Here is a 13,517-nt window from a genome sequence, read left to right as displayed (position 1 = left end):
CAATGAATGTAAGTTACAAAAGTTGGTGGATACAATGGACTCCTATACTATTTGCATACAGATAGGTATTTCCCAGTCTGGGATTCCATTTCACCACAGACCTCTGGATAATATGAGATATTCCCTAATTTATATAATCTATTAAATTTAGTTCAGCTTATAACCTTTTATTTATTTATTTATTTATTTATTTTATTTATTTATTTTTTAGCTTATAACCTTTTAGATGCTTTGCCAAATAAGTGTCTTTTGTGGCATGTGCTCTAATAGTTGTTAAAATATGCAACTATAAGCAAAAAAGTCAAGACCTTTGTAAAGGACACCAACAACTAAGTATTGAAAGACTGCCAGGTTATTCATTGTTTAAACTAAACAGGATAACAAATTGTGGTACAATTTTTTCCTTATTTGTGTTTACTTTCTCTGTGTCGAAGGTTTTTTGGGGCCCCTGGGTGGCTCAGTCATTTAAGTGTCTGGCTCTTGATCTCAGATCAGGTCATGATCTCAGGGTCGTGAGATCAAGCCCTGTGTCAGGATCCACCCTAAGCATGGAGCCTGCTTAAGATTCTCTCTCTTCCTCTTCCTCTCCCTCTGCCCCTCCCCTCCCCCTGCTTGCTTGTGCTCTCTCTCTCTAAAAAAAAAATAAATAAAATTCTTGTTTCTTTCCCATCTCAGTGCTACTTTTCACGCTTAACCAAATTAATCCTGTCTTCCACAGTGAGCTATATGCCTGACCCATGTGCCTGAAACTTATACGATTTTAATCTAATTTCTCCTGTGCTATAAAATGCTTTTATTTTCTAAGGTTTTCTCAACAAAATATCATCCCACACATTTTGTTACCCAAATACTTACTCCTAAATTGATTTTCAACCAAGAGAATTACATTGTTTTGCACCATAGCAGTCTTAATTTCTATAGAATGAAATCTCATCAAAAGTAAATAATTCTGTCTTTTGATTTGATAAGCAATCGAGTACCCCAAAATAACTTCTGAAACTATATCATCTTTAGCTGTTTGCAAAAGGAAAACATGAGAAGAAAACCTGGTTTGAATCTCGAGATTTTTGTAAAGCTCTGGGCGGTGACCTAGCTAGTATCAATAATAAAGAAGAACAGCAAACAATATGGCGATTGATAGCGTAAGTGTCTTTTCTATATAATACTCCCTTCTTTTACCTCTTTGGTGCTAATGATGTTGAGAAAATTCTTCCATTTCTGAAATTGTTGGCTCATAATGTTACTTTGAGTGCCTAAATTGTATCCCAAATCCATAGGACCTTTTTGATCTGGTTTCAGTTCCAAATGCTTTAATTTTATACGTATAAATCCTGTGATGAATTGCTCTATAAAAGTACAAGACACTCAATCCATGTTATTAAATGAATAAATGAATTACTATCTTTCAGTGCTTTGTAATTATGTATTCTCAAATGGTGGCTCATTTTCAGTATACTTATGGACTATGCCAAAATGCATAGTAATTGCATAATGCTTATACTTAGTCGTTGAATCTCTTAACCTGGTTTGGAAGATAACTTTCAAATTTGATTAGCTCTTGTAGGTAACCAGCCTTGGTTCATCCAATAGTATAAGCTGTCTTTATGTCTTTTAAATTGCAGGGCTAGCGGAAGCTACCATGAATTATTTTGGCTGGGATTGACATATGGAAGTCCTTCAGAGGGCTTTACTTGGAGTGATGGCTCTCCTGTGAGTAATTTGATTTAATATCTCATTTTCTTACTTTATTGTGTATTTATTTTGATGTTATCCTTGGGCTTAATCCAAGTTTTTGGTAAAACAGGTTATTATGATAGCTAGAAACATTTTTCTATGCAAAAGTAAATGCTATTTTGGATCATGATTCTGCTCCTGCCCTGATACAGTTCTCCTGTTCATCCAAGGTATAAGCATGGTAGGCTGGATGAAAAAGAATTAGAAAACTCATTTTGCTAGTTTAAATAAAACAATGTTTTCATTCTATCATGCAAAATTTGTGTGCAAGTAGTTAGTTAAACTTCTTAAAAATTGAGTTCTAAACAAGTGTTGGCGAGGATGTGGAGAAAATGGAACCCTTGTGCACCGTTGGTGGGAATGCAAACTGGTGCAGCCACTGTGGAAAACAGTATGGAAATTCCTCAAAAAGTTAAAAATAAAAGTACCCTATGACCCAGCAATTACAGTACTGGGTATTTACCCCAAAAATAAAAAAAAACACTAATTCAAAGGGATACATGCACTCCTATGTTTATTGCAGCATTATTTATAATAGCTAAACTATGGAAGCTGCCCAAGTGTCCATTGACAGATGAATGGGTAAAGATATGATGTGTGTATATATCTATATACAATGGAATATTATTCAGCCATAAAAAAGAATGAAATCTTGCCATTTGCAACAACATGGATAGAGCTAGAGAGTATAACACTAAGTGAAATAAGTCAGTCAGAGAAAGACAAATACCGTGTGATTGCACTCATACGTGGAATTTAAGAAAGAAAGCAACAAGCGAAGGAAAAAAAGAGAGAGAGACAAACCAAGAAACAGACTCTTAACTATAGAGAACAAAGTAGTGGTCACCAGAAAGGAGATGGTGGGGGGATGGGTGAACTAGGTGAAGTGGATGAAGAGCACACTTATTGCGATGAGCACTGAGTAATGTGTGGAAGTGTTGAATCACTATATGGTACACCCGAAACTAATATAACACTGTATTAAAATTGGAAACTGGAATTTTCAAATTGTTTAAAATTAAAACTGGAATTAAAATTAAAAACAATATAAAAAATTGAGCGTTCTATAGCTTCTTATAGATCAGGAGATCTGGAAACAACTTCCGAGAATCCACTAGTAACCACTGGGACTTGTCAGCCTTCCCCATTCTTGGGAATGGAGAAGTGAGAGGCTAAGACATATGCCGGCAGCATTTAGCGTTCTAGTCATCCCAGGAAGTGATTTTATGTAATTTCGGTTCTACCTCCTCTTACAAGCCATCAGCAACTTTTCAAGGCACTTGAGTTAAGTGATTTATATGATAGCTCCATGGACACTTGGATTTCGTATTGATGTTTCTGGAAGATGCTTTGTCTAAGACTCGGTTGGCTCTGATTCCACACTGAAAACAGCAAAGGGGACCTGAACCCACCCCTCCATTTGTTTCCACTGTTAATTTAGGTGAAGTGTGGTAGCTTTGTTAGCAGTATTTCATAAGTCTTTTTCTTTTGTAAGAAGAACTAATTGTCCTTCTCTATCCTACCTATCTAATGAAGAGACAGTTTCCAACATCACACTGAAAGACTACCGCTTAAGAATTAGGGATATTAGCGTTTTAGGAACTCCCAATACTGAGAAGTGGGGCTTTTTTACCAAGTTTTTCCTAGATATAAATCCCCCCTCTATGGCCCTGAATCCATTCTATCAATAAGACCAAAGAAAATTTTAAATAATTAATAGCATATTCTCTTCAGCTTTGGAAGTTTCCATATAATGAAAGCTATTTCTTTCCCACCCATTTTCATAAACCTTGCTTTCAAAACAAACCTATTGCAAAGAAAAGTAAATAGATTTTTTAAAATGTTGATATGCCTTTCCTTTCCCATTTGGATAAATGATAGGAAATGGCCTGATAGAAATGATTAATCGTTGCAATGTAATATTTCGGACATAGGTTTCATATGAAAATTGGGCTTATGGAGAACCTAACAATTACCAAAATGTTGAATACTGTGGTGAGTTGAAAGGGGACTCTGGTATGTCCTGGAATGACATTAACTGCGAACATCTTAACAACTGGATTTGCCAGATACAAAAAGGTATGGCCACCTGTCCTTTATTTTATCTCACATTGGAGAACAACCTGCTGATATCCCAATATTTTCCCTTTATTAGCAGAACCAAACAAACAAAATAACAAAATAAGGGAACTGGCAGGGGCCATCATTTCACAGGATAAGAATGAAGTCACTGAGCACAGATAAATGTTCCAAAGGAACAGAAGATCAAAAGGCCACCCGGGAATCCTGGACAAGAGTCACGTCCTCTAAAATAGTTCCCACAAGCTGTGTTTCTGGCTCAGCTTCTGCAGGGGTGGGAGTGGGTGGGGTAGTCTACACTGTAAGCAGAGTCATGCAAATGCCCTTTCTTTTTTGGAGTAGTTACCCTCTCTGACTTATGCTAGCCATCCGATAGGTGAAAGTTTCCCAAATATTCTAAATATGGATTTCTTAAATAAATGTTCAGCACAAAAAACAAGCACCGTTCTGAGGCACCTGGTGCTATTATACCCACCATGTTATTGGTGGTCAAAAAAATATCACCGCATGTTGTCAGTCATGATCACGTGGACTCAGAAAGTTCCACATGGCCAAGTCAGGCATTGAGGTCAGAGGATCCAGGTTCTCCTGTTAAGATAAAGGAATGAACAGATCTTCCCTTGAACCACAATATACATAATCTTCCTCCCTTGTAAACAGTTAAGTGGAACCACATTGCCCTCTGCTGTTGGGGACCTTGGCTACTGTCCCAGCTCCACTGCTAGAGACCCGTTGCTCTCTCACTATCTGTCTGCCTATTTTCCTCACTCCTGCATAGATTAGTGCTTTCACAGTTTTCAGAATGGAGGAATAAATAGTGGCGAGTTTTTCTTTAGAGGTCTCCTAGCTACCAATGACTAGTTTCTTTATGTATTGTTAGTAGCTCTATGCTTACAGATGTTAACTACATTAAGCCAAGCTGTGGGTAACCTGAGTGCTTTTATCAGGTTCCAGAAAAGTCCAGATATATCATTAGCTACTTGACAAGAAAAATATTTCATTCAACTTTTAGCAAAACATACATTTAATAAAAATAAGATTCTTTGAAGAAAATATTTTGTAAATAAATAGTGTCTTTAATGGTTTCAAATAATGAAATTTTAAGTAATTTCACAGCTAATTATGGGATGCATAACTGTCAACCAAACATCTATTGATTACCTTCTATATACCAACAGCACATGTATTTTACCTTGCCTCTCTAACCATATTACTAACTCTTTTTAGCAGTTGACAGAATTGATGGTAGACAATTAATACCCCAGTCTGGGATTTGAAACTGGGCTTTCTGAATCCAAAACTTGTGTTCCTGTCTTTCCTTTCCATGACACCATTTGTTGGGCCTGAAAAGTGTCTTCCAATTTCTGGTGGCTATGACTTACCTAATTCTGTGTCCTTCCTTCTCCAACTCCATGACATGCTGGGAGAACTGGGGAGTAGAAGAGAGGGAGAGAAAGAGAAAGAGAGAACAGTTATGTTTTTAGCTATTTTGATCCAGGAAAATAGTAAAATTAGAAGGATATGTGAGTGCAGAATTTCAAGCACTCTTTATGATCTGATTTTCTTTTGTTTTCCAGGACAAACCCCAAAACCTGAGCCAACACCAGCTCCTCAAGACAGTAGGTGTTTCCTTATTTTGTGATCTCCATATTGATAACCTTCCCTCCCCCCTTTCCTTTCTCTATGAAACATTCTTAAACCTGGGAAGAACAGAGTTCTCAATATCTTTGAGAATCTCGTGGAAGTGTGGATCTTTTCCTCTAGACAGATGCTCATATGCACAAACACAAGGCATTTTAATACAATGTCTCAAGGGCTCTTGAATCCTATCTAGGGGGCAGATCTCCTCTTGAGTACTGTATTGGTTTCCAGGGGTAGCTGTCACAAATTACCACAAACTCAGTGGCTTAAAGCAACGCCCACTTATTCAGAAATATGAACTCAGTTTCACTGGGCTAAAATTGTCAGGACCGTGCTTCCTCCAGAGGCTCTACGGGAGAATCTGATTTCTTGCCTTTACTAACTTCTAGAACTGAATTCCTTGCATTTGTTAGTTGGTGGCCCCCTGCTCCGTCTTGAAAAACCAGCAGTGTAGGATTTTGCTTCATTGATCACATTGCGTTCTTCTTCCATAGTCAGATCTCCCTCTTTACATATACTTGTGATGACATTAGGGCCTACCGGATAATCTAGGATCATCTCTCCTTCTCAAGACCCTTCAATTAATCATGTACAAAGTGCCTTTTTCTATAGAAGGTAACAGTTACAGATTCCAGAGAATAGGACATGGATATCTTTGGGGGCTCTTAGTCAGCCTGTAGTAGCACAGAACTGTAGAATACCGTGGTTTGGAAGAAGGCTTAGGAGTCCTCCTGGTGTGTGATTTCCTTGCTTCTCCAGTTAGACACTGAAGCACCCAAGTCCATCTATTACAGGCTCTTTGTTCTTTTGATATGAAAGCTGATTTCTCCCAGCTTCCTCTTCTTGAACTCAGAATATCAGGGGTGAAGTTAGTCCTGGTAAGTCCTGCCAGCTATGTGATTCTATTGATAAAAGTAACATTGGGAGCTCTTTGACGCAATGACGATACATGGAACTTAATTGAGAAGAAAAAGTTCCAGAGTTGGTGCAAAGTGGATATCTGGCCTTAGGTAATTCAGTCTGTATTTGGCATAAACAGCCTGCTTATTTTGGGCTCTCAGAGTTGCAGACACCGCTGAGAAAGCTACTCTGTCCTTTTCAGTTTTGTGTACCACACGGGCCGGGTTCTTGAATTTGTCTAAGTAAAATGCATCACCCTTTTCCCATTAATTTTTCAGATCCACCAGTCACTGAAGATGGGTGGGTTATTTACAAAGACTACCAGTATTACTTTAGCAAAGAGAAGGAAACCATGGACAAAGCCCGAGAATTTTGCAAGAAGAACTTTGGTGATCTTGTTTCTATTCAAAGTGAAAGTAAAAAGAAGTTTCTATGGAAATATGTAAGAATTTGATTAATTGGAGAATGAAACAGTGATGCAATAAGCAAAGATAGAGTCTACTATTGGTACCCCATGGTGCAGTTTCAAATTATGGGCTGAATTTGAATTTTCTAAGGTCAGGACAAAGATGTCAATGTCAGAGGAGGAGAGGTAGATGCTGGCCATAACAGAAATGAGTGACCTGTTTGTTTAAATATTCAGTGCAGAATCACAGACCCCAGAAAGTTTTTAGTCAAGACTTTGTGAGGACCCAGACATGATAGCTTTGTGTTCACTAATTTGATCTTCAAAGATCATAATTCTTTTTTTTTTTTTAAGATTTTATTTATTTATTTGACAGAGATAGAGACAGCCAGTGAGAGAGGGAACACAAGCAGGGGGAGTGGGAGAGGAAGAAGCAGGCTCATAGTGGAGGAGCCTGACGTGGGGCTCGATCCCATAACGCCGGGATCATGCCCTGAGCCGAAGGCAGACGCTTAACCGCTGTGCCACCCAGGTGCCCCTAAAGATCATAATTCTTAACTAGTTGTTATATATCAATCCTGGACCCTTTGTGTCTTAGTGTAGGTTGATTATTCAAAAATCCATCTTAGTTGGACCAAATTGTTGGTTAAAAGTACAGCTTGATTATCCACATGAAAATCTTCCTTGGTTGTACCAAAATTGTCACATAACAGTGAGAGCATAGTTTATTCTTTCCAAAGGTAGTTGGCTTAGGATTTCTTTTTCAAAATCTTCATGGCATCCTTGTTGCTTACCAGAAAGGAGTTAAGAGGGAAAGCAGAAAAAAATAAGGTGAACGTAATGAAAATAAAAATTCATTTACTTACAAGGTATTCAAGTGTAGTGTGACTTATCTTCATCTTTGTGGATATATCTTGGTTTGAAATTTTTAGGGAATTTCCTAATATTGCACAAATATATACGTGGATGAAGTCTTTCCTTAAGCCAAATACTAAATGGTTACTTTGTTTTAAAGAATATCTTCAACAACCTTATAACTATAGGCATTTGGTATTATAGAGAATGATTTAAGATATTTGTTTTATAAATTCAGGTTCTTATATAGTGTGCATATTTTTCTTTCTCTTTTTTTTTTAAAGCTTATTTATTTAAGTAATTTCTACCCCCAACGTGGGGCTCGAATTCACAACCTCAAGATCAAGAGTCACATGCTCCTCCGACTTAGCCAAGCACCCTAATATTTTTCTTATTATTTCTATGAAAAACATAACTTTAATGTACGACAGAATTTCTACATGAATCCCCCCTTAGAGAAGGTCCCAGATGGGCTGCCTCATTAATAAGTAGGTTTTATTTAAGGATTTTTTTTTATTATAGGGGTGCTTGGGTGGCTCAGTTGGTGGAACACCAACTCTTGGTTTTGGCGCAGGTCATAATCTTGGGGTCCTGAGATCGAGCCCCATGTTGGGCTCTGCACTCAGCATGGAGTTTGCTTGAGATTCTCTCTCTCTCCCTCTGCCCCTCCCCCTGCTCATGCTCTCTCTGTCTCGCAGATAAATAAATAAATCTTTATTTAAAAAATAATTTTCTCATTATATAAGTAAGGATTGAACTATATGTCAACTTCCGTCTTTCAGGTAAACAGGAATGATGCACAGCCAGCATATTTTATCGGTTTACGGATCAGCTTGGATAAGAAGTTTATGTAAGTACATCCAAATGAAACAACGTTGCTTCAGAGAGTGATCTGATAAAACATGTAAGAGTTATTTTGACACTTTAGCTTTGCTGGGTACGTTTTTAAAAATCCTACTGAGTTCTCAATCTAAAAAGGGTCTTTAAAGAGACAAAAAGAATTTTTTAAAATCCTGTTGAATATTTTCAACATCATAAGTCTCAAACAGACAACTCCAAGTTTGACTCAATCTTGCAAAACACCGATCTTGTTATAGGGTATCATCACACGTTAGCCAGTGATCTAGTAAGAAGGTGTGTTATACAAATATGAATATTGAACTTATTTTGAAAATTGTGATTCCCATTTAGACCATCCTTGGCGCACAGAATTAAAGGGTCCTTTTTTGTTGCCGCACTTACTGTTTTCACAGCACTACTTTGAAATACCCTTGCAACTGCCTGAAATGCTTTCCCTTCAAAGGAATGACTGTACTGTTTTCCATTAGATACAGGGGCCAGGAAAAGCTGTGGGAGGGAGGAAATTAGTACATTTTTGGGGTTTCTGTCCTTGTTCATTAATACACATGTTCTCCTAAGTTTGAAGAGCAGATATGTCTTTCTGGCTCAGTCACAGATGTTTTAGCCACATATGTTCCGCTTGACCATTAATTGCCATTTTGAGCAATAGAGACCCAAACTCACACTCATTATTTTTAAAGATCAGAAGTGCTTGATGCTTCTTTGGACAAGCACCCGTTTCAATCATCTCTTAAATGAGAGGGTCGCATTTGATGATCCCTTGCTCTCTTTCCAGCTAACAGTCTCTGAATTATAATTTATGAAAATAAGCATTGGCCCACATACCTTAGGAAAAGCCTAGAACAAACATGAAAATCAGAAGATGGGCTTAATGAGAAACTCTGAATTCTTGGTCTCTCTCTATGGGTGGTTTTGTTTTGCGGGAATCACTCTGAGAGGCTATTTGCTTCTGGCCCACTTCCCGAGAAACCGGGGTCTCCATGACCTCTCTCACTTCAAGACAAAAGGTAGCTTCTTCCAGGGAGGGAAAAGAAGACAGACTAGCCAGGGCACTGAGTTGCCGCAGAGGAAGGAGCACGGTGCCACGGGAAGCACCAACCACTTGGGAGTTTTCCTGCTGGTCTTCTAGAATCCTCTCTTCTGTTTGCTTAAAATCCTGTGCCCTGTTCATCTTCGTTGACTAATCTGTTCCCCACACCAGCATGTAGCCAGTTATCCTAATGTTTGGATTATTATTGCTAAATGCCTGAATTTTCTTCTCCAGTTGGATGGACGGAAGCAAAGTGGATTACGTGGCTTGGGCCACAGGTGAACCTAATTTTGCAAATGACGATGAAAACTGCGTGACCATGTATTCAAATTCAGGTAGACAATATAAAAAGCTTGAATTTGCCTTGTGGGGTGATGTGTCATTTGCTACATCCCTAGGCTAAAGGTAGCAAGTTGTGCACTTAAAGCAGCCAGAAGAGCAGAGAAAATAAAGACGTTAAATTTCAGCAGCATCACTGTTTGGTTTGTGAGAATGGAGGCTTAACATTTGCTCTAATACATGACACAGTCTTCTCACGTCTCATTTTACGTATTTCTGTATGTTTCGATTTGAGTAAAATATCCAGAATGTTTATCTATCTCCTTTATCTGTCTCCACATCTTTGTCTGTAAAATGAGAATAATGACAGAACGTACCTGTCGTTGAAAAGATTAAAGATATAATATACCTTAAAACACTAAGAAAATGCTTGGTATATCTAAGTGTAGGTATTATTAAATTATTATTATTAGCTCTTACTGGCTATTTAGATAATACATCTGCAACACCAGGTTTATTCTGAGCTCCCGGGAAGCTCTCTATAAAGTTGAACTCTGACCAGTTTCAGGGAAAGAACAAAAGGGTAGGACAAAGATCTTTCTAGCCACTTGTGTAAAAATGTTTGTAGTCGAAGCCATTTCTGAGAATCCTTCTAAAACATAAATGCATTTTTTTAAAAAAAGAATGTTTTTAAATGCAAATATGAAAGTCTAACTTGGCTCTTTGTCCTTTGCCAGGGTTTTGGAATGACATTAATTGTGGTTATCCAAATGCCTTCATCTGCCAGAGACATAATAGCAGCATCAATGCCACCGTGACTCCAACGGTGCCTTCAGTCCCAGGAGGTTGTAAGGAAGGCTGGAATTTTTACAATAACAAGGTACTAAGAAAATTAGTTGTCGTCTTGGTATTGATCAATACAGAGAGTGACAGTGCCAATCTTTCAGCTCAGAGGTAACTTTTGCTTACCTAAGGACTTCAGAAAAATGTAGGCAAGGATAGATAGAGATTCCTTTGTCAAATGCTTTATGGAAATAGGGAGTATACTTGGAGATGTGTGTCCTTTGTTCTGAGGAAGAAAAAAACTTTGCAAAGGAAGTTCATGGGTGGTAAAACTCCCTTAACCTTTTGGATCTCTATTTGGTTGGAGAAAATTTATATGCAGCTATAATCTTTGTGAAAATTTTTCATTTCTTCAGACCAAACACTATTATCTGTACTTAGTCCCTCCTTTTTTTTTTCTTTCATCGAAGTGTTTCAAAATCTTTGGATTTGTGGAAGAAGAAAGAAAAAATTGGCAAGAGGCACGAAAAGCTTGCATAGGATTTGGGGGAAATCTGGTATCGATCCGCAATGAAAAAGAGCAAGGTAAGCAGACATTGTACAATCCGTGATGCACTTAAATATGTAATTTCCCCCCCTGCTGATAGTAAATGATATTTTGGTTTTCCAGAATAAACACTAGACAGGGGAGAAAACCCAAACTCACATGGAGAACTATTTTATTCAGTTGTAGGCACCGCCCTGGGCATTTAACATAGAAAGACCTTTTTCATTGTTAGGACAACTCTGCGAAGCCAGTTATCATCACCACACTTGTGAATGAGGAAGTGGTGTTCAGGGACCCCACTGCTAAGCGGGAGGGTTGGGAATCAAACTGGCTCCCTCAACTTACGTTCCATTCTGTTTCCACCAAACGAGTTTATTCCCCAAAGAGCCAAGGACGTTGAGTAGTTCTAGGAGTGAAATGGAAAATTAGCAATTCTAATCACTTGATCACATACCTTAAAATGCAATAAAACTAATTTTTAAATAGGAAATTTGAACAAATTGGGACTTTTTCCCCCGATAAAACATAAGGATAAACCAGAGCTTTGAAGAAAACACTGAAGGAGAAAACTCATCATATCCATACAGCAGATTGTAAAATTCGGTATATTGTTAAGAGAAAGATAGTTGACCAGTTTTGCATGGTCTTTTCATGGCTGACTTACCGGAAATAGATACTAAGCTGGATTAGTGACTTATCACTTGGAGGAGGATGCTGGCCACCCGCAGACCAGCCGGATGAAGTAACTAAATTCATGGAGGGTTTGGAAGCCTCTGCAGGCAGCAAGTGAGGCATATTTGAGAGACCTTCTGCTTTCACAGCCTGGAAAGAGGGGGTGTGGGCTATAAAAAGAGAAGGTATGGACCCGTATCGTTCCAGAATGAAGACTTAGGACAAATGAATGGCTGTTACAAAGAAATAGATTTAGGCTCAAAACTGCGAGGTCATTCTCACAATTAGAACTGATTAAATGAGCTGCTTTGTGAGTTCTCTACAGAGCTGTGAAAATGCTTACGTTGGAACATTCTCAACTGGATGCTGTAGAGTCAGACTGGTACATAGCATGAAAGATGTTCAATAAATATTTGTACGAATGAATTTATGTGAGTTGTTAAGGGGGAGATGAGGAACTGCATAATTTCTAAATTCCCTTTTGGGTTTGAGATTGACTTCCAAAATCATTACCTGGAAGACATGGTATGTCTCAGAAAATATACAAAGAAAGCCCCAGGAACCCTCTATGGCCATCTCTTAAATGTTTTCTCTACTCCGTAAGTGCCGCCATGTGCCCTCTTGGAACACATGATACAGTAAATCAACCAAGGTTTCACTGAGAGCCTTTGTCAAGTTCAGCAACTCGCCAGACACCAAAAGAAAAGGGTCAAACCATAGCACACAATAGAAACATTTTCAGAATAGAATATTCATATTTCTCCAACTGGCCTACCACATTTTGGGCTTAGCTACCCAGCAGAGAAACATAATAATTGATTTCTTCTCTTAACCACAAAGTGCTGATTCCTGGCATCACAAAATTAGAACCTGGGTAATAGAGATGTGCAGAAGGAAACAATTTTCAGATAAAATAACATTATTCCTGGCAAAACCGGCACACGTTGTTGAAGTCTTATTGTGGTTGTTGGCAGAAAAAAAAGTCAGTGCTGAAATACTGGCAGGTAGTCCTTTTCCACATGCATTTTAATTTGGGGATGGGGAAAGTTAAGATCTCATTTAGGAAATAAAATAAAACCAAAATAAATATCTAGCCATGCTCTTCTCCCTCTGAAAAATGTTGAGAGGAAAAAAAAAATTCCCTTTTACCTTCAGTTGAGAAAGAAGCAAATCTCTGAGCAGAGCGGTCACTGCCTCTGCAACCCTAGCAGGAAAATAAACATGCAACAATGGCTCTTCCGTGGAATTGTTTGTTTCATGAAGAAACAGATAATTGTATCTCTTTGGGCTTCTCTCTATTTTGCATTTCCTTTGCGTAACCCAAATGCTTAGTCGCTCAGTCTCCTATGTGCATTCAAGAGTCGAGTATAAGCATTAAGTGTTGTAAGGTGTTCTGTCCGGTTGGTGTTCATTCACCTGGGCATCCTCGGCTCCTGGCAGGCAGCCGGGTGGCGTGGGGGGCACACGCAAGGGCACATAGACAAGGGATGGGGCACGTGTTCATTGAAGCCTTTTACAGCTTCTGGATATTTACCACCCTCCTCTCTGCCACAGAATGAGCAAGGAAGCAAGAGGCCACACTGGCTGTACCTTCTCTGCATTTTTCTAGATCTTCTCTCCTAATGATGCAAGTGCTTAGTGTCAGGATGGCCCCCCTGGTCCAAGCACACAGGGTGGATGGCCACTGACCCCTTAGCAGTTGCTGCCCCGGGGTGGGGGTTCCAATTGGG

The 13,517-nt window shown here is 38.6% G+C and overlaps 1 protein-coding gene across 1 annotated transcript in view; it reads left to right on the top strand.

The window, feature by feature from the left end:
• Positions 1-13,517, top strand: part of MRC1 (mannose receptor C-type 1) — a 91,738-nt gene that overhangs the window by 56,133 nt on the left and 22,088 nt on the right. The window contains exons 13-21 of the mRNA XM_008692051.2: positions 1,015-1,142; positions 1,623-1,710; positions 3,669-3,813; positions 5,391-5,432; positions 6,633-6,796; positions 8,398-8,465; positions 9,741-9,841; positions 10,523-10,665; positions 11,039-11,153. Of these exons, the coding sequence (XP_008690273.1) occupies positions 1,015-1,142; positions 1,623-1,710; positions 3,669-3,813; positions 5,391-5,432; positions 6,633-6,796; positions 8,398-8,465; positions 9,741-9,841; positions 10,523-10,665; positions 11,039-11,153 (994 nt within the window). The remainder of the gene's footprint in view (positions 1-1,014; positions 1,143-1,622; positions 1,711-3,668; positions 3,814-5,390; positions 5,433-6,632; positions 6,797-8,397; positions 8,466-9,740; positions 9,842-10,522; positions 10,666-11,038; positions 11,154-13,517) is intronic.

The sequence above is a fragment of the Ursus maritimus genome, unplaced genomic scaffold, assembly GCF_017311325.1.
Source record: "Ursus maritimus isolate PB19 unplaced genomic scaffold, ASM1731132v1 scaffold_31, whole genome shotgun sequence".
In the NCBI taxonomy this organism is placed as follows: Eukaryota; Metazoa; Chordata; class Mammalia; order Carnivora; family Ursidae; genus Ursus; species Ursus maritimus.
This window is presented reverse-complemented; position numbering and strand designations above follow the sequence as displayed.